Raw genomic sequence first — 21409 nt, forward strand, 5'->3', positions numbered from 1 at the left:
CATTACTCAAAAAGTACTTAACACACAATTGTTGCGTGGGCCAAAGGTCTCAGGAGTGGGGTGTGGGTGTGGGATAGAACTAATATTGAATACCTATAGGGGATTCCTCCGAGTCCAAGAAAAAGTTATTCGCAAAGCTATGCCCAAGTCTAAGCCTACGCCTACGTCTAATTCTTCGGTCGGATAACTTTGCGTCTTTTCCACACTTGAAATGATTTTTAATTACAAGCAAAGGAATTTGCAGCGCCTTTATTTAGGGTCCATTGTGGGCGAGGAGGGAATATGAAAGCCAGCCGCCCGGAAAGCCAATTAAAACGAAATCAAGCCACACTCGACTCGCCTTCCCTGGCTACCCTCTGTGTTTCCTTCTTAGTGTTTATTGGACTACAACACCTAAGAGACCCCACACACACACACAGAAACACATGCATAAGCGAAATGTGTATAAATTTGTAATTTTAATATTATTAAAAATGTTAAATTGCACGCAGCATAAATCACATTCGAGCGGGAGTGAGAGAGCGAGAGAGAGAGCAGGGGGTGGAGCTTTGCGTCAGCTTGTTGCTGCCTCCATTTGTGGCTCAGACAGAGGGGTTGACACACGTCAATGTGCAAGAGAGGGTGCCACAATATACAGTAACCATTATTGCCAGCTGCGTTGGCCACACTATTTATATTTTTATTGTTTTTACTGCCTCAATCCCCCTGCCAGCCCATCCACCCCATCCTGCCCTGACCAACCCTGCCTTATGCTAGCTGAATTGCTGACTGGCTGACTGGCTGGCGGCTGTGTGTTGTTTTAATTTAAGCGATTTACTTTCGGTGCTCATAAAACGACCGCAGGCTTAATCCCAAATATTTTGCATAAAATGTCGAATGCACATAATAAAATTAAATGAAATTAATAAACCGAAATTGTGGGTCCTACCCCGCATCCTGCCTGCCTGCCACTGATTTATTGTCAGGTTAATCCAAACGAAGAGTTCATTGAAATCCATTCGATTGCAATTAAGTAGCAAATTTAGCGCACACTCGATTTTCGAGGGTTGAGGGAATTCAACGAACCGAAAAGAGATCTGTCGGGAGGGGTGCCTTAAGGTTGCCATGACACCTCCATTATGGGGGGAAGAAGGATGGGTTGATAGCCCAATCTGATACCAAGGCTATTGGGTCGTTAGCAGAGCAGATAAAAACATATTTGTGATCTATTTCAACGATAAATTGACCCTATCGCTCCCGGCGCTGCCACCGCTCCCACCCAGGCCATTTATCGTGGCATACTTTGTCGTGTGCGCCATTACGTTTAATGACCCCGTAGTACGTATTACCCGTAGCACTTTCATCTCATCAGCCTCCTACAGAACACTTCCGCCACTCTCTGACTCGCCCCTTTATTTTTTTTTTTAAAAGCATCTCCGCCGCCCATTAACTTGTGTGAATTTATATCAGTCACTGGCCCCCCGACCAACTCTGCACCGACTACTGACGGCTATTATGCGTTCGTTAATTATTCACACACAGAAATACCCGTATAGCCAAGGCATGGCATAGCACCCTTCCTGCCACACAGGCCCCACTAGCCGCACGTTTCGGTAATAAAAAGCTCCAGGCCGGGCCCCCTCTGCCCCTCCTGCCATAACAGACACGCCCCCTTAACGAGGCAACTAACTTTTAAAGAGAGAGAGCGAGCGAGCGAACTCTCAGCTTAACCTTTGCAAATGTCTCCTCTGGATTGTGGTTCCTTGGACATTTCCTTGGCCCACTTAAGCACCCACATATGGAAAGATCCTGACATTAAATAAATCTAACATTCCGTATACGCTTAGTGGGCATCTTTAATACCCATCCGCACACGCATACGGATATACTTGTACTCATATACATATACATATACTTTATACATATATAAAAAAAATGACGCAGACATTATTCACGCTATCATTGCGCACACAGACACACATACAGACACTAGAGAGACTGTAGAGAGACAGGAGCTCAGGGGGTTCTGGGCAGGCCATATCCATTTTGGGTTAGCCCCGAAAAAGCGGCCAACCGCCGGGCCACACTGCGATATGCTCTTATGGGTTCGGTTCGTTTTAGGTCGGCCTGGAGATTCTGCCAGAAATTACAACAATTTTTCGGTAAAAGCGAACGTTTGTCACAGAGAGCAAACGGCAGATTTTCCCCACACACACACCCACACACACACATTTATGCCACATGCCACACATGCAAGTGTGCGTGTGTGTGAGGAGGTGGGGTGTCTGTCTATCCACCGCAAAATGTGTAACTGAGTCTGGCATTGATAGCAACATGCGTTCGTCCGTTGAACTCCACCCGTTTATGCTCCCCGTTGTATCCATATTCCGGATTAAACAAACACGCACACTCGTAACCTCAAAAGTGACCACCGCCTCGAAACTTTATTGCGTGAAAGTGAACCCCGAGTGGAGTCCAAAAGTTGGCCAAATCCTGGACTGATTGCTGCAAGACTTACTCAACGGTAAGCCGGACTAAGGCTTGCAGCTATGTACGGTGGTATGCGGAAGGGCCGAAAACCATTTGATTTGTGTCCATTTCTACAGGCATTCTCTATCTAGAATGGATTTCCATTTCCTGGTGATTCTGGGGCCGGGCCTGAACTCCATTTAAAGCCGCTCTGCCCCAGGGGACGCTCCATGTCACATAATCGAATTATCATCGTGGCATCAACAAATGATTTCAACTTATGCTCTGCCCTCGTCCTCGGTCTTCTCCGGTCTGCTTCAGTTCTGTATGCCTGCTGGGGTTGCTGTCACCGCTTCTGGCACATCCCGCGGCGTTGCCTTTTTTCACTTCACTTCACCACATCCACAGACATTCAAAGCAGGGTCCTTCTCTCCTTTTTTATTTGTTTGCACCCAACCATTTGGCTCCTGTTTTGCCAACGTCATTGTCGCTGGTCATTTTCACTGCTTACTTCATCCATTCATTCGTTCGCTGGATCTCCTGTCCACTCCTCTCCGTTTCCATTCCTCCGTTCCCGTTGACGTTCCCCTGTCCCTGCGTTTCGCTGGTTTCATTTCATTTCATTTCGTTTCGTTTCGTGTTTTTTTTAGCAGCTTTGTTCCTTGTCCGTCTGTCGTCTCGTTTGTTTGAGGTTATGTTGAATGTCAGTTTGTTATCCTTGTGCAAATCCTTTTATACAAATGAAATTTGCGCCAAATGGCGATAAGCAAAATACAATAGTGTACGGAAGGTCTGCACAATCACAATCCCCAACTCCACTCCTGCGGTTTCCAGGGGGAACAGAGTTTAAGGATGACCATGGCAGAATTTGGTGGGATTTTAATGGATTCCACTTCCATTGCACCATGCTAACGAGTGGCTGCATTTCCAAATGTCTGCGCTGCCAAGTGTTTAAATTGATAACTAACCAGAGATCCATCTCTCTCTCTCTTTGTATTTTCCAGACATCAACAAGGGCTCTCCCATCGATTTTAAGAGCGGCTCGGCCTGTTCCACACCCACAAAAGACACACTGAAGGGCGGATACGAGCGGAGCACGCAGGGCTGCAGAGGCCCTGTTCTGCCGCCGAGCGTCATGAACGGACTGCCCTCGCACCACTACTCGGCGCCGATGAACTTCCGCAAGGATCTGGCCGCCCGCTGCTCCTCGCCCTGCCTGAGCATCGGGGCGATCGCGGCACTGTGCGTGATCATCCTGATGGTGATCTTGCTGAGCACCACCGGCGTGCTACACTGGTCCCAGTCGGCACCCTGCACAGTCCTAGTCGGCAACGAGGCCTCCGAGGTCACGGCTGCCAAGAGCACGAACACGGACCTCTCCAAACTGCACAACTCCTCGGTACGCGCGAAGAACGGACAAGGCATTGGCATCGCACAAGGACAAGGACTCGCCGGCGGAGTAGCCGGCGGCGGAGGATTATCGGCGGCCACTGTCACGACGGCCACATCGAACAGCGGAACGGCCCAGGGACTGCAGTCGACGTCCGCCTCCTCTGCGGAGGCCACGTCCTCGGCGGCCACCTCTTCCTCGCAATCCTCGCTGACGCCTTCGACGTCGCTCTCCTCTTCCCTGGCGAATGCCAATAATGGAGGTAATTATGCACAACTTTTAATTATTTTTAAATGAGTTTTGCGCGAAGTTTCGCAAGACAGGGAGAGACAGGGAGAGAATGAGAGACAGAGAGAGAGAGAGCGACTCTAGACGTCGGAGTATTTAGCGTTTAGCGGCCTCTGGCGGAGACAAAAAGTTTATTGTTTTTGTAGGTTTTATGTACATATATTTTTTTCGCTTGAAGTTTGCGCCTGACAGACAGCGGGGATCCTGTGTACTGGAAACTGGGAAACTGAATTCTGGGATAGGGATTATTTGAATGCCAGTTTCATTATATCTCGGAACGCGCCGCCCTCTCATTTCTTTCAATTAAAGTTCAAGTTGAGTGCGTTCTTGGGGATTTGCCGGGCTAAAATATTGCATTAATTACTTTTTTGAATTGACAGCAAGACAGTGGCAGACGCAAGCCAAGAGAGAGAGGGAGTTAGAGAGAGAGAAAAGCAGAGCAGAGGTACAAGAAAATGTATCAGGGAACGGAAGAAAAAGACAGCTGAACGTTTTCATTGACAGTGTGGCAACGCTGTGGAGTCAACTGTACCCTGGCAGGGAGCATCCGTGTGCCCTTGCTCTCGGCTTGAGTCAAGCGACATACGATAAAACAAAATAGGAACACAATTCGAGTGAGATTCTATTATATACCCAGATAAAAAGGCGGAAAAGAGAAACCAAAATAGAACTTGCTTCCACCGTTACAGTATATTGAGGCAGTGCTATTCTTGTCACACGTGTAGCACTCAGCAGGCAGTCAGCAATGGAGCTGTCAGAAGTCGACATCAAAAGTTACCACTCTCTCTCTCTCTCTCTCCCAGTCTAAAGTCTCGAGTATAGCTCTGGGGCCCTATATACATATGTGCATGTAGTAGCCCCACACAGACGACAGTCTGTCAGCCGTTCAACTAGCTCGAAGCTAGACAACTGGGATTGAATTAAAAATACATTTAACGCTTCATTTAAAGGGGGCTTATAACTGGGGTCGCTCTTACCACATAAGGTACACCGCACTGCCAGCTCCGTACAGGGTAAAAAGTACAAAGTACGGTGTACGATTCGATTCGTTCGTTAGTTCTTTCTCTTTACCTTTACCTTTACCTGTAGGAAGAGCAATGTCAACGCGTCTGTCAGTCAGTGGGGCAGGCGATGAGCGACAACAACAGCGACATCGACGAAGTTTAATCGAGGGGCATGGGGAGCAGCAGGACTACGATGACGATGACGATGACGATGATGATGTGGCGGCTACAGACGTTTCAGGAAGTTTCAGCAACTTAATTACTGGTGAAAGCCTGGACCTATACCAGGCTGAAAATATTCCAGCGAACATTGCGACAGAGCCGCCGAGGACAGGGCAAAGTAATTTCGATAAAACTTTGCCGAAAATCAATAGCATATTGAGTGCCCAGCAGGACGAAGGCTTTGTCGACGACATCAGCGACTATGTCTATGAAGATGAAGCTGAAGCTGAAGTTGGGGCTGAAACGGAAAAGGAGATGGAGAAGGAACTCCAGAGGAGGCCAAGAAGCAAGCAACAATTTGGCAAATCATTAAACAGCAATTTACGAAGCTCGGCTAAAACGCAGGTCAACAAGAAGACGAAATATGAATCGAAGACGGAGACGGAGAAGGAACAGACGGTGGAGGAACATTTGGAAGAGACCGTCGATACCATTGCGATGGCAACGGAGGCGGAGATGGAGATGGATTCAGAGCCCAGCAGCACATTTGTTGCTGTTATTGATGACGATAATCAAACTGACAACAGCAGCTCAGGCCCGGCGCCAGAGACAGAGACGCAGTTGGAGACGACTTTGAGGAGTGACACCGATGACATTGTTGAAATCAACACCCAAACAGGATCAACCAGGAGCCAGGAGCAGCAGCAGCAAACGGCGCAAAGACAAAACACCCTCCTCGCATCCGCCGCATCCATGCCTGCCGTGGAAAATGATTTTCAAATCAGTGAGCTAAAGGAGAAGGAGGAGCAGGAGTCTGGGGAGCATCAGCAGAAACCTGCCACTGAAGATAACAATAATGAGCGTGATTTAGCTGACAACTATGAGGTAGACGGCGAGGAGGCGACACCCGCACTTCCACAAGGTATAAATCAATCCAATTGCCACGAAAGTGGAATGGAATCACGCTCAGAAAGGGTCCTTACAGTAGGTTGATCTTGGCAAAGATGTGGATTTTAAAGGAACGCAAAGCGGAAAGAAGGAAGTGAAAAGTAGAGTAGTTTTTAGTTAATTGAATTGAGTTACAAATTAAATTATTGCACAGCCAATAAATAGCCGTCCGCAAGACACTTTTTTCATCCGATTTTTCCTGTAACACATTTCCTGGTCAACACACCGTAGGACTCTTCCTGAGCCAGAGTGTAGCACTCCTGCATGTTTTTGATGAACATTTCGATCTAAAAGGTTGGGAGACTGAGGTGAACCACCAGGAGCAAGCATCATCCACATCTCCACTGCCACCAGGATCAAATCACAACATCTCCGACTTAATGCTGAACGATGCCTCCCCCATTGAGGATGAGCATATTGACATAGTAAAACTGGATAAAACTCTGAGCTCCAACGAAGAGGAGGTGTACAAGATGGCCAGAAAGGAAGAGCCACAGCCAGAGATAGAACCAGAGCCAGAGGTAAAGCCAGAGGCGGATCATCCTCCGGCTGTCAGGGAGAACGAGGTGCTCAAAGAGCAGGAGCAGGACAGCGAGGACAACGAGATACCCGTCCATCTGAAGCCGCTCAAGCCGTACGTGAGTGAACGCATTGATCAGCCCGGCAGACGCATCTTTGTGAACCTGACGATAGCCACCGATGACGGCAGCGACTCAGTGTACACCCTGCACGTGGAAGTACCCACGGGCGGGGGCTCACACACCATCAAGGAGGTGTTGAGCCACGACCATAAGCCCCAGCCGGTGGACAACGGTGCGGACAGCTGTGTTCCGGAGCCGCCGCCCCGCATGCCCGACTGCCCCTGCAGCTGCCTGCCCCCCACCATGCCCGTGTACATGGATGACAACGTTGACATTGACTCGGCTCCAACAACTACTCCGGGGACCATATTGAGTGCCCCCCAACCCCAACATAAACTAAAAGAAGAGTTTGACGACGGGGACACTGACACTGGGGAACCAATGCCTGCCTCATCCGCTGCGCCGAGCAACGCTACTAACCCCCCCGAGCTCGATAACAACATTGCCGTCTCCTATACTGAACCAAGTGTTGGTGCAAGTGCAGGTGCAGGTGCTGGTGCATGCCCCGATGTAATGCCAATACTCATACTGGAAGGTGAATTGTTCTCCCAGCAATCGTTGCTAACCCTGCCCTCCGGCGCCCTACTGGGGGCAAGCTTTCGACTAAACAGCAATCGACTAACCCAAACTAAATGCTGTACAAAAGATTAACTCCTAGTATAGTGCTTCTTACTAAACTCTGTTTCTATTCATTGTTCATACTACCCGTTCATATGTACAACCTTCAAGCATGAATATCTGGCATCGCATCGCATCAGCATCAGCTTCAGCATCTGGTCATCCACTAACAAAGAGGGGGAACCCCATTCATTAAGGGGAAAACAGAAAACCGATAGAATTAGGCTAAGAATTGTACAAAGTCTCAGAAGTATCTCCACACTTACTACTCCTCCACAGTATACATATTTTTTATCGAGCGTGTATTATATATCATATTTTGAAACCAGAAGAGAATCGCAGAAAACTAACTCGTGTGTCTATTACTTTTTGTATATACCATCCCATAATTGCACACATATTGCATTTGCGTTTGCTTTTGCTGGCTGTCACCCTGAAGGAGCCCGCACATTCCCGGCACGCAGCTTCCCACCGGACGGCACCACCTTTGGCCAGATAACGCTCGGCCAGAAGCTGACCAAGGAGATCCAGCCATATAGCTACTGGAACATGCAGTTCTACCAGTCAGAGCCGGCCTACGTCAAGTTTGACTACACCATACCGCGCGGAGCCTCGATCGGGGTGTACGGACGCCGCAATGCCCTGCCCACCCACACCCAATACCACTTCAAGGAGGTGCTAAGCGGTTTCAGCGCCAGTACACGCACGGCGCGGGCTGCTCACGTAAGTCTGCCCACCGAGGGTGGATCTAACCGCAATATGTGTAGACGTACTAACGCTTTGGTTCTCTTTTCATATGTCATTCATTTCATTAACGTCACGCAATCAATGCCTTTCGCTCCGCTCCGCTCGCCTCGCCTGCTTGGCCCTGCAGCTGTCTATAACGCGGGAGGTGACACGCTACATGGAGCCGGGTCATTGGTTCGTCTCGCTGTACAACGACGACGGGGATGTACAGGAGCTGACCTTCTACGCGGCCATAGCTGAGGACATGACCCAGAACTGCCCGAACGGCTGCTCCGGCAACGGGCAGTGCCTGCTGGGGCACTGTCAGTGCAATCCTGGCTTCGGGGGCGACGACTGCAGCGAGAGCGTCTGCCCGGTGCTGTGCTCGCAGCACGGGGAGTACATCAACGGCGAGTGCATCTGCAATCCCGGCTGGAAGGGCAAGGAGTGCTCCCTGCGGCACGACGAGTGCGAGGTGGCCGACTGCAATGGACATGGCCACTGCGTCAGCGGCAAGTGCCAGTGCATGCGCGGCTACAAGGGCAAATTCTGTGAAGAAGGTAGAGCCAGGATCCAACTGTCTAGCTAGATATACATATATCCTTATCCTTGTGAATTCATCTTGACTCAACCATATGCATTTCATTCACAGTGGATTGCCCGCACCCGAACTGCTCGGGCCACGGATTCTGCGCCGACGGCACCTGCATCTGCAAGAAAGGCTGGAAGGGTCCGGACTGCGCCACCATGGACCAGGATGCCCTTCAGTGCTTGCCCGACTGCTCGGGCCACGGCAGTTTCGACCTGGACACCCAGACCTGCTCCTGCGAGGGCAAGTGGAGCGGCGACGACTGCTCCAAGGAGCTTTGCGACCTTGACTGCGGCCAGCACGGACGCTGCGAAGGAGATGCCTGTGCCTGCGACCCCGAGTGGGGCGGCGAGTACTGCAACACGAAGCTTTGCGACGCACGTTGCAACGAGCACGGCCAGTGCAAGAACGGAACCTGCCTCTGCGTCACCGGCTGGAACGGCAAGCACTGCACCATCGAGGGCTGCCCCAACAGCTGCGCCGGACACGGTCAGTGCCGTGTGAGCGGCGAGGGCCAGTGGGAGTGCCGCTGTTATGAGGGCTGGGACGGACCAGACTGTGGCATCGCACTGGAGTTGAACTGCGGTGACAGCAAGGACAATGACAAAGGTGAGACACACAGAGAGCGAAGGAGAGAATGCCAAGTACGAATTATAAACGAAATGTTCCACAGACGGACTGGTTGACTGCGAGGATCCCGAGTGCTGTGCCAGCCACGTGTGCAAGACCTCCCAATTGTGCGTGTCGGCGCCCAAGCCCATCGATGTACTGCTTCGTAAGCAGCCGCCGGCCATCACCGCCTCCTTCTTCGAGCGAATGAAGTTCCTCATCGACGAGAGCAGCCTGCAGAACTACGCCAAGCTGGAGACCTTCAACGAGAGGTGGGTGCTTCCTGGTAGCCAGTTTTTCTTGGTTTGGTCAGAGTTTTTTAGTTTTCAACCTTACAACCTTACAACCGCCGCAATCGAAGCCGCAAGGCTGCGTAAAGTTTCCGCAATTGGCATTCGGGTCCCTTATGGGGCCCCACCCGCAAATTCAAATCCCCCCAACTGTACATTCCGAAAGTCTAGCTGGATATACGTGATATCATACTAAATATATGTATATATTTAATTACCAAAGAGAACAAATAATAATCAAAAATAGTTTGCATAATTAATGATTTTCTATGTTTAAATATTTACGTTTTTCGTTTTCGTGCCCTCGTCTAAAAACAAATCCCCAAAATGAATACATATCCCACCACATACCAGAATCCCATTCAAAAATCTTGTAAATATAAATCCCTATATGTCCTTTGTTTACAACGAACCATCTCCCCATCCCCCATAAAGAATATACAGAAACATCCTAAGTTACCAGATAAGTACCATAACCACTAAGGAGTCCACTGCTCGCGTTACGTCTAAGTCCGCCTAAGGTAGAGTTAACCAGTTAGAGCACCCTTCACAAAGGGCCATCGCATATCGCTTTCCGCGAAACCCTTGTGGAGGGATCTAGCGATTTCGGTACGATCGAAACCAACTGCGCTAGGGCCTCTCACGCTCGCAGCAGCGTCTGATCTGAGGGGCAGCAAATAACACAACACTTAACCAGCCCAAAGACAACCATGCTAATTCAATTATTTTCTCTCTGCTCTCTTTTCTTCTCAAACACGCGCTCCCTAAACCGTATTAATATAATACTAAATTACTCCTGCTCTACTCGATACTACCTACTACACACTACTCGATACTAACTGCGAAAAACGCCTACGCACACGCACCCATTACTCACACTACACTCATTTAACCAAACCCGAACTACGCGTCTACTACGAATTCCAAATGCTTTGCAATAACTAACGAATGCTAACTGCTCTCGTTACTAAATATTCTCGGCAAACGGTAATCGGTAATCGGTAAACGGTATTCTGTACTCGATACTCGTTACCCATTCGAATCGATATCGAAATCAAAATCAATAATACTAACAGCATTTTTTGGAATTATTTCAATGCAAGGTAAGCAAACGAAAAGCGGTACTAAAATAATACTAAAACAAATACTCTACTGTACTCTACTACTATTTCTCAATGGTTGTTTGGTACATCTTAAACTTATACTTGAACTTACTTATACTAATATCGTTTCATTCGTTTCCACTCGCTCTTACTTTCGAACACTCGTTCATTTTCCATTAACGTTCGTTCTTATCATTATCATTTCCTTGAAAAACGGTAGTTTATTTTGGTTCCAATAAGCGCTCGGTTGGTAGTTTATCTTTTAAGTTTGTTACGCTCCAGACAACCAGAAACCCAGAGATATCCAAAATATCCTTTGGATTTTTAGTTTAACATACAAACATACTATGTCTAAGCTATGGATTCAGCCGAATTGAATCGATTCATCGTTCTCTTACTTAGGTCAATGCTAGGTCACACCAACTACCACCACATACCATGCATACAAACGTACTATATACATAAATACTATATACATATATTGTTCAACTTGTAATACCTTTATGTGTTGAAACGAGTCTTATGTTCTGTGCGTGTGAATTCTTATCATTTGTACTACTTATTTGTTGTTTTTTCAAGTAGTTGCCAGTCCTCAGTTCAAACCGCTTGATAGCTAATAGCCATGATATCCATAATTACAATAGATGAAATCGATATCCTCTTCATACGACATCCCATCCTTGCAAGACTCCGCTAATCTATGTTCTCTTTAATCCCCACAGCCGATCAGCGGTCATCCGCGGCCGCGTCGTCACCTCCCTGGGCATGGGCCTGGTGGGTGTCAGAGTCTCGACTACCACTCTGCTGGAGGGCTTTACGCTGACCCGCGACGACGGCTGGTTCGATCTGATGGTCAATGGCGGAGGAGCTGTGACCCTTCAGTTCGGACGAGCGCCCTTCCGGCCTCAGTCACGCATCGTGCAAGTGCCGTGGAACGAGGTTGTCATCATCGACGTGGTGGTAATGAGCATGTCCGAGGAGAAGGGCGTGGCCACGACAACGACGCATACGTGCTTCTCACACGACTACGACCTGATGAAGCCCGTGGTGCTGGCCTCCTGGAAGCACGGCTTTCAGGGAGCCTGTCCCGACCGCAGTGCCATCCTCGCGGAGTCACAGGTCATCCAGGAGTCGCTGCAGATTCCGGGAACCGGCCTCAATCTGGTCTATCACTCGTCCCGCGCTGCCGGCTATCTATCTACGATCAAGCTGCAACTGACGCCCGACTCCATACCCGCCACACTGCACCTCATCCACCTGCGCATCACCATTGAAGGCATCCTTTTCGAGCGCGTCTTCGAGGCTGATCCGGGAATCAAGTTTACCTACGCCTGGAACCGCCTTAACATCTACAGGCAGCGCGTCTACGGCGTGACCACGGCGGTGGTAAAGGTCGGCTACCAGTACACGGATTGCAAGGACACCGTCTGGGATATCCAGACGACCAAGCTCAGTGGCCACGACATGTCCATCTCGGAGGTGGGTGGCTGGAACCTGGACATCCACCACCGCTACAACTTCCACGAGGGCATCCTCCAGAAGGGCGACGGCTCGAACATCTACCTGAGGAACAAGCCCCGCATCATCCTCACCACCATGGGCGATGGGCACCAGCGACCGCTGGAGTGCCTCGACTGTGACGGCCTGGCCATGAAGCAGCGTCTGCTGGCCCCCGTTGCTCTGGCCGCTGCCCCCGATGGCAGTCTCTTTGTCGGCGACTTTAACTACATCCGCCGCATAATGACCGACGGCAGCATTCGCACAGTCGTCAAGTTGAATGCCACACGCGTGTCCTACCGCTACCACATGGCCCTGAGTCCACTCGATGGCACTCTGTACGTCTCCGATCCGGAGTCGCATCAGATCATCCGCGTGCGCGATACCAACGACTACTCGCAGCCGGAGCTGAACTGGGAGGCGATCGTGGGCTCCGGCGAGCGTTGCCTGCCCGGTGACGAGGCCCACTGCGGGGACGGAGCCCTGGCGAAGGACGCCAAGCTGGCGTACCCCAAGGGCATTGCCATCTCCAGCGACAACGTCCTGTATTTTGCGGACGGAACGAACATTCGGATGGTGGATCGGGACGGCATCGTGAGCACCCTCATCGGCAACCACATGCACAAGTCGCATTGGAAACCCATCCCCTGCGAGGGCACCCTCAAGCTGGAGGAAATGCACCTGCGCTGGCCCACCGAGCTGGCCGTCTCGCCCATGGACAATACCCTGCACATCATCGACGACCACATGATCCTTCGCATGACCCCGGATGGACGCGTTCGCGTCATCTCCGGCCGCCCGTTGCATTGTGCCACTGCCTCTACGGCCTACGATACGGATCTGGCCACCCACGCCACCCTGGTGATGCCCCAGTCCATTGCATTTGGTCCCCTCGGGGAGCTGTTCGTGGCCGAGAGCGATTCGCAGAGGATAAACCGCGTTCGAGTGATCGGAACGGACGGCCGCATTGCGCCGTTTGCGGGCGTCGAGTCTAAATGCAACTGCCTGGAGCGTGGATGCGACTGCTTCGAGGCAGAGCACTATCTGGCCACGAGCGCCAAATTCAACACGATTGCCGCCCTGGCCGTCACCCCCGACGGACACGTGCACATCGCCGATCAGGCTAACTATCGCATCCGGTCGGTGATGTCGAGCATTCCGGAGGCGAGTCCCTCGCGGGAGTACGAGATCTACGCGCCCGACATGCAGGAGATCTACATCTTCAACAGGTTCGGTCAGCACGTCTCCACGCGCAACATCCTCACCGGAGAGACGACCTACGTTTTCACCTACAACGTGAACACCTCCAACGGCAAGCTGAGCACCGTCACGGATGCGGCCGGCAACAAGGTGTTCCTGCTGCGCGACTACACCTCGCAGGTGAACTCCATCGAGAACACCAAGGGCCAGAAGTGCCGTCTGCGCATGACCCGCATGAAGATGCTTCACGAGCTGAGCACGCCGGATAACTACAACGTCACATACGAGTACCACGGACCCACGGGGCTGCTGAAGACCAAACTGGACTCTACCGGACGCTCCTATGTCTACAACTACGACGAGTTTGGCCGGCTCACCTCCGCTGTCACCCCCACCGGCCGGGTAATCGAACTGAGCTTCGACCTGAGCGTGAAGGGAGCCATGGTGAAGGTATCGGAGAACTCGCAGAAGGAGCAGTCGATGCTGATACAGGGCGCCACGGTCATCGTGAAGAACGGAGCCGCTGAGTCGCGTACCACAGTCGAAATGGACGGCTCCACGACCAGCATCACGCCCTGGGGACACACCCTGCAAATGGAAGTTGCTCCGTACACCATTCTGGCCGAACAGAGTCCGTTGCTAGGCGAGAGCTACCCCGTGCCGGCCAAGCAACGCACCGAGATCGCCGGAGATCTGGCCAACCGCTTTGAGTGGCGCTACTTTGTGCGTCGCCAGCAGCCGCAGCTGCCGGGCAAGCAAAACAAGGGCACGCCACGCCCCGTCACAGAAGTGGGACGCAAGCTGCGGGTGAACGGAGACAACGTGCTGACCCTGGAGTACGATCGCGAGACGCAGTCGGTGGTGGTGATGGTGGACGACAAACAGGAGCTGCTGAATGTTACCTACGACCGCACCTCGCGCCCCATCAGCTTCCGGCCGCAGTCGGGCGACTATGCGGACGTCGATCTGGAGTACGATCGCTTCGGGCGACTGGTTAGCTGGAAGTGGGGCGTCCTCCAGGAGGCCTACTCCTTCGACCGCAACGGCCGCCTTAACGAGATCAAGTATGGCGATGGCTCGACCATGGTCTATGCCTTCAAGGACATGTTTGGATCGTTGCCATTAAAGGTGACTACGCCACGTCGCTCAGACTATCTGCTACAGTACGACGATGCCGGTGCACTGCAGAGTCTGACCACGCCGCGGGGCCACATCCACTCGTTCTCGCTGCAGACGTCGCTGGGCTTCTTCAAGTACCAATACTACTCGCCCATAAACCGCCATCCCTTCGAGATTCTGTACAATGACGAGGGCCAAATCCTGGCCAAGATCCATCCGCACCAGTCGGGCAAGGTGGCTTTTGTGCACGACGCCGCCGGACGCCTGGAGACCATTTTGGCGGGTCTTTCGAGCACCCACTACACCTACCAGGACACCACCAGCCTGGTGAAATCCGTAGAGGTGCAGGAGCCGGGCTTCGAGCTGCGCCGCGAGTTCAAGTATCACGCGGGCATCCTTAAAGACGAGAAGCTACGGTTTGGCTCCAAGAACTCGCTGGCATCGGCCCACTTTAAGTACGCCTACGACGGCAACGCCAGATTGAGCGGCATCGAGATGGCCATCGACGACAAGGAGCTTCCGACGACCCGCTACAAGTACAGCCAGAACCTGGGGCAGCTGGAGGTCGTTCAGGATCTGAAGATCACGCGCAACGCCTTCAACCGCACGGTCATCCAAGACTCTGCCAAGCAGTTCTTCACAATTGTCGACTACGACCAGCACGGTCGTGTTAAGAGCGTCCTGATGAACGTCAAGAACATCGACGTGTTCCGCCTGGAGCTAGACTACGACCTGCGCAATCGCATCAAGTCCCAGAAGACAACCTTTGGCAGATCTACGGCCTTCGACAAGATCAACTATAACGCCGATGGTCATGTGATCGAGGTCCTGGGCACCAACAACTGGAAATACCTGTACGACGAGAACGGCAACACTGTCGGCGTTGTGGATCAAGGTGAGAAGTTTAACCTCGGCTACGACATCGGGGATCGTGTGATTAAGCTGGGCGACGTGGAGTTCAACAACTACGATGCCCGCGGCTTCGTGGTGCGGCGCGGAGAACAGAAGTACCGGTACAACAACCGCGGACAGCTGATCCACGCCTTCGAGCGCGAGCGCTTCCAGAGCTGGTACTACTACGACGATCGCAGCCGCCTAGTGGCCTGGCACGATAATAAGGGCAACACCACCCAGTATTACTACGCCAATCCGCGGACACCGCACCTGGTCACGCACGTGCACTTCCCCAAGCTGGCCAAGACCATGAAATTCTACTACGATGACCGCGACATGCTGATTGCCCTGGAGAACGCCGATCAGAGGTACTATGTGGCCACCGATCAGAACGGCTCACCGCTGGCCTTCTTCGACATGAACGGTGGCATCGTCAAGGAGCTCAAGCGCACACCGTTCGGACGGATCATCAAGGACACCAAGCCCGACTTCTTTGTGCCCGTTGACTTCCATGGCGGCCTGATTGACCCACACACCAAACTGATTTACACGGAGCAGCGACAGTACGATCCCCATGTGGGTCAGTGGATGACGCCGCTCTGGGAGACACTGGCCACCGAAATGTCCCACCCCACGGATGTGTTCATCTATCGGTTCCACAACAACGATCCCATTAACCCCAACAAGCCGCAGAACTTCATGATCGACCTGGACGCTTGGCTGCAGCTGTTCGGCTACGACCTGGACAACATGCAGAGCACCCGCTACACCAAGCTGGCCCAGTACACGCCCCAGGCCTCTATCAAATCGAACACGCTGGCCCCCGACTTCGGCGTCATCTCCGGCCTGGAGTGCATTGTGGAGAAGACGAGCGAGAAGTTCAGCGACTTTGACTTTGTGCCCAAGCCGCTGCTCAAGATGGAGCCAAAGATGCGCAACCTCCTGCCGCGCGTCAGCTACCGTCGCGGAGTCTTTGGCGAGGGCGTGCTGCTTTCGACGATCGGGGGACGGGCACTGGTCAGCGTTGTGGATGGGGCCAACAGCGTGGTGCAGGACGTTGTGAGCAGTGTGTTCAACAATTCCTTCTTCCTGGACCTGCACTTTAGCATACACGACCAGGACGTCTTCTACTTTGTGAAGGACAATGTACTGAAGCTGCGCGACGACAACGAGGAGCTGCGTCGCCTGGGCGGCATGTTTAACATATCAACCCACGAGATCAGCGATCACGGCGGCAGTGCGGCCAAAGAGCTGCGCCTCCACGGACCCGATGCGGTGGTCATCATCAAGTACGGCGTGGATCCCGAGCAGGAGCGACATCGCATACTGAAGCATGCTCACAAGCGAGCCGTGGAACGGGCCTGGGAGCTAGAGAAGCAGCTGGTGGCCGCCGGCTTCCAGGGTCGCGGTGATTGGACCGAGGAGGAGAAGGAGGAGCTCGTCCAGCACGGCGACGTCGATGGTTGGATCGGGATTGACATACACAGCATACACAAGTATCCCCAGCTGGCCGACGATCCCGGCAACGTGGCCTTCCAGCGCGATGCCAAGCGCAAACGCCGCAAGACCGGGAGCAGCCACAGAACCGGCTCCAGCCGGCACCAGCTCAGGGTCGGCGAGCCGAGTGCGTGAGTGGAGGAGGACAAAGAGGAGCAGCATTCCGAGCCCGACCTCGAGTTGGAGCTGGAGCTGGAGAGTGAAGTGGCCGATGGGGAGTATGGCGATCAGGATGAATACCTAATAGCCGTGGGCAGGAAGGAGCAGAGGGAAAGCAGCGAGACAGCTGAGGAGCAAATTTTGTAATTAGGTGAAATACGCAACAGCGACAACCACAACCACAGCAGCACAATGACACAATGACACATGACAACACAAGCGAACATTCAAGAAAACACTTATTAATGTAAACTTTAATCAAGCTTAAAGTTTAGTATTAGTCATCAGGCAACCCAACCCTCGAATAGCAGAAGAATCTTCAATGAGTATGTACGATATGTATGTACACCGGAACAGGAATATGTATGTGTTCGCGTTGAGTTTAGGCTAATAGTAGGCGTATGTTTAGTCCATGTGTGTAATGTTTAATGTAATTTTTTAAAATTTAGATCAGTGTCCTTCCGGACAACAGCCTGCTTGCATTTGAATTTGCATTGGCAAGCAAGTACGCTACATCAGCGTATTAATGCATCTGATGCATCAGCAGAGGGACAGAACTCAGAATCGAGCGGAACAGAACAGAATATAGAAATATTGTTTGATGTTTCTGTGTCTCGTCTACCCGTGCCCATTAGCCAGTTGCATTTGGATGTCAAACGATAAGTATTACACAGCAAAATATGCATACGAATAAGTAAAGATGTTAATCTAACAGTTGAATAAATGTAAAAAGATTAAAGGCCACACCCCCCCCAGCAGTAGCCCTAGACCCAGATCCTGGCCCAAGCCCTAGCCCCAGCCCTAGCCTAGCCAAAAATCATGGCAACAGAGATGCTGCTTGAAAGCTGCTTCACTTTCGTAGTGCTTTGTATATATAAGAATGACTACTTTACTACTATGCTTTACCTATCCATCAGCGCGTATTTATCCTTTTACACGTACTTCTTTTAAGCGAAATATATACGTTAACCGAATGCTCGAATTTAAAAAGACTCAGACGCGTCTTCTTTGTTTGGATAGCCGAGAATCAAAAGGAATCTTTAGACAGTACAGTCCCTCTTCAAAGCAATGCAATGCAATACTCTATCGACTCTTTCCACTCATTTTTAAATGTTAAACTGTTGAATTTATTCAATGACAAAACGCATTAACAACTTTTTACAAATTGTGATATATATATTTCTAAACATTTCATCTAACAACTTGAAGTGTGACGAACAAAAATCGAAGTAAATCGAATCGAACCGAACCGAACCGATCATGAACATGAAAAGCAACAGCATGTACTTTACTCATTTTTTTTAAAGATAGTCCTTAACTTTTAGTTTTTAAACTGCAATATTTAGTTTGTACCGTTTGCCATGTTAATTTGTAAAAGCAACACAATTTTTAATGCTAATCCCACCACGGGAGTGTCACATAGGGTTTAGTTTCTTTTAATCTGGTAATTATACAGTTTTCAATTATTGCAATTTTAATTGCCCCGATTTAAAGCCGTACTATGGTCCCTTCTGTGTTGTTGGCCTTTAGCCAACACTTTGTGTTTATAATTATTATTGAACTATTTATAACTGAAACTAAACTATTGACTATTGAGATATAAACTAGCATAACAACTTAGTGCGCGTATTTAGGTCTTGAGGAGTACGTTTACACACCCCCTATAACCATATAGAACACACCTTGTATTATATACACCCTACACACACACATACAACTACACATAGTCATTAAGAATTAGGCTATAGAAGGGAGTATCGTAAAAACGAAAAGGATTAGCACCTAACTAATGTGAAAATAAGCGATGGATACTGTTCCAAGGCAGTGCGGACTGTGGAGTACAGAGAACAGAGAGCAAAGCGTAGTAATTAGCTAAAGTGTTAGTAATTTTATTAAATAAAATTATAAATGAAACAAAAAATAACTGATAATGGATAAACACTTAGCCCCTATACTTAAGACTATACATCATAATCGGTGTGCGTTCATTTTGATGAGTGGAGCTGCTGCTATGTAACTAATCGAACATAATGATTACTTCATCACCCAAACATTACACGGCAGAAGCCTTCACTCAGATGGAAAATTGTAAAAATCAGCAAACGTATATAAATGTGTATGTTCTAATATTAAGCAGCATTATATTAACCAAAAATATATAAAGAACAAAACAAAATGATTGAAATCAGCATAAAGCAGCAAACAATTGTGACTGAAACACGAAAGATCTACAAAGTACGGATGGATGCCAACGGTCCACGTCCAACTTGTTGTGCTCAGATCTACATACCCGGTCCCCTTTGTTCTTCGACGTGAACTGTAAATTTCCAGCAAATGGCAAGCGCCAACCTTAAGCAATTAGTTGAGCTCATGTTTAGAACTATTAACTGATTGTAATGAAATAGAAACCACATCTATAAGCAGCAGGCCGTTGAAGCAAAGCAATTACGATTCGAAGCATAAATAACTTACGAATAATACATGTATTAAGTGTACTAAATTGTCTCTTAAAATCATACAGATACCGATCAAGACGCCACCGCAGCGGTAAAGATAGTTTATAAAATACAAAACAAACGATGCATAAAAAAACAAACGACGCAAAGCAAAAATTAATTGTGTACACATAACATACCTACATTTATGGCAAGCCGATATACATACATGATAATACATCCATATAAATATATATAATAACTAATAATATTACGAGTAAAAAGCGATTTCAATAAAATGGAAAATATAAAGAATACTCTTCTCAATTTAAAATTGTTTGGTGCGGTTTATCTTCAAAAGTAAGTATAACCAAAGACAATATAATCAATCAAGATGCGTAATATATTTTTGAGGACGAATTCTTCTGCCTGGCTCTAGTGCTGGGTCCAAGCTTGAATGTATAGGTTTGTGAGTGCTGCCGAAACATACATGCCCTTCACGTAATAGGTCTATGCACTTTGGGAAAGCTTTGGCCCCCAATACAAAAAAACCCCTTACATAGTATTCATACATATGTATGAGTCAAATGCTGATTGATCGAACATGTTCGATCCAGACCCAGAAGCAGCAAAGCTTAAGAAGACTGTGAAGCAGTGTGACTACAGCCGCCTGGATGCAAAACTTGGTTGTAAATATACGTAAAATATTGCATACATGACTTCACCTGGTAAATGCATTAGGACATTTAACATGTCAATAATTTTATTTTGTAGAAGCCCGTATGCATGCATGCACATGTACGTACATACCTACATATGTACCTGTGACCAGCAAACGATTTTCTTAAAATACCTGATCTGTCTGAAATGTATTTGCAGAAATAAGGGTAGAGGGGATTAATATACTTTTGCGAAAATAGGTGATAATTTAATATTTCAAGTACTAAATTTTACGAAGATATTGTATAGCCCGTCTGACTATAATCCTTTCAACATGCTACAGGGGTTGTAAGGCTGCAGGAGGTCTGAGCTATACATTTATTCTATCTCTCCCTCACTTATTAAGTGGCATCATAGTAGATGTAGATGCTATAGATGTAGATGAGCCATTCACGACAGCAAGAGGCTTCTCCTTATATCTCAAAAAGCGATCTTCAATGAACACAATCGAACCTGCTCTACAAAAAATCTGCACTGAGTCAAATGCTGATTGATCGAACATGTTCGATAAAGACCCAGAAGCAGTGAAGCTTCAGAAGACTCTGAAGCAGTGTGGATGGTACAGCCGCCTGCATGCAAAACTTGGTTGTCCCAGCTCTTAGAGCCTCTGAGAAACAGGCGACAAACAAGCCGAACAGACAGACATGGCTATAACGACTTGGCTATTGATACTGATAAAGAATAGATATACTTTAGAGGGTCGGAAACGTTTTTACAAAGTATATTTTTCCTGTCTATATCTTAGATACGCAGGTATCTCAAAGATTTAAGTATCTTACAGGTTCGAAATTAAACCATTATAAATGTAAACAAACGAAATTCATGTACAACTAAGTAAGTTGTAGTCACCTTGGAATGACATTTGGACATTAAAGATAATGCCAATGTAAAGCTATTTTTAAGGTTACTCCCTTGTAGGCTATAACTGCTGTTTTCTGGCTCCTTGTGATGAGAAGAATATCTAGCATTGTTTGCAATGAGTTTGGATTCAAGAACATTAAGGATTATGCGAAATTTGTAATTAGAATTCCCATAGCTCTATAACTTTTCCATTTTTTGTCGGATATTGGCG

General features: G+C 49.2%; 1 protein-coding gene across 6 annotated transcripts in view; it reads left to right on the top strand.

The window, feature by feature from the left end:
• LOC117580231 (teneurin-m) overlaps positions 1-19774 on the top strand; it is a 130800-nt gene extending 111026 nt beyond the window's left edge. For 2 of the 6 annotated variants that reach the window (XM_034266647.1, XM_034266649.1), the window contains 9 exons: positions 3453-4100; positions 5216-6214; positions 6535-7416; positions 7939-8222; positions 8374-8785; positions 8878-9423; positions 9488-9695; positions 10790-10816; positions 11539-19774. In XM_034266647.1, coding sequence (XP_034122538.1) covers positions 3453-4100; positions 5216-6214; positions 6535-7416; positions 7939-8222; positions 8374-8785; positions 8878-9423; positions 9488-9695; positions 10790-10816; positions 11539-17158 — 9626 coding nt within the window. In that variant the 3' untranslated portion in view covers positions 17159-19774. The remainder of the gene's footprint in view (positions 1-3452; positions 4101-5215; positions 6215-6534; positions 7417-7938; positions 8223-8373; positions 8786-8877; positions 9424-9487; positions 9696-10789; positions 10817-11538) is intronic. The other 4 variants (XM_034266651.1, XM_034266653.1, XM_034266648.1 and 1 more) reach the window with 3 other exon arrangements.
• The last annotated feature ends 1635 nt before the right edge of the window (positions 19775-21409 follow it).

This window comes from Drosophila guanche, unplaced genomic scaffold (assembly GCF_900245975.1).
Source record: "Drosophila guanche unplaced genomic scaffold, DGUA_6, whole genome shotgun sequence".
Lineage (NCBI taxonomy): Eukaryota > Metazoa > Arthropoda > Insecta > Diptera > Drosophilidae > Drosophila > Drosophila guanche.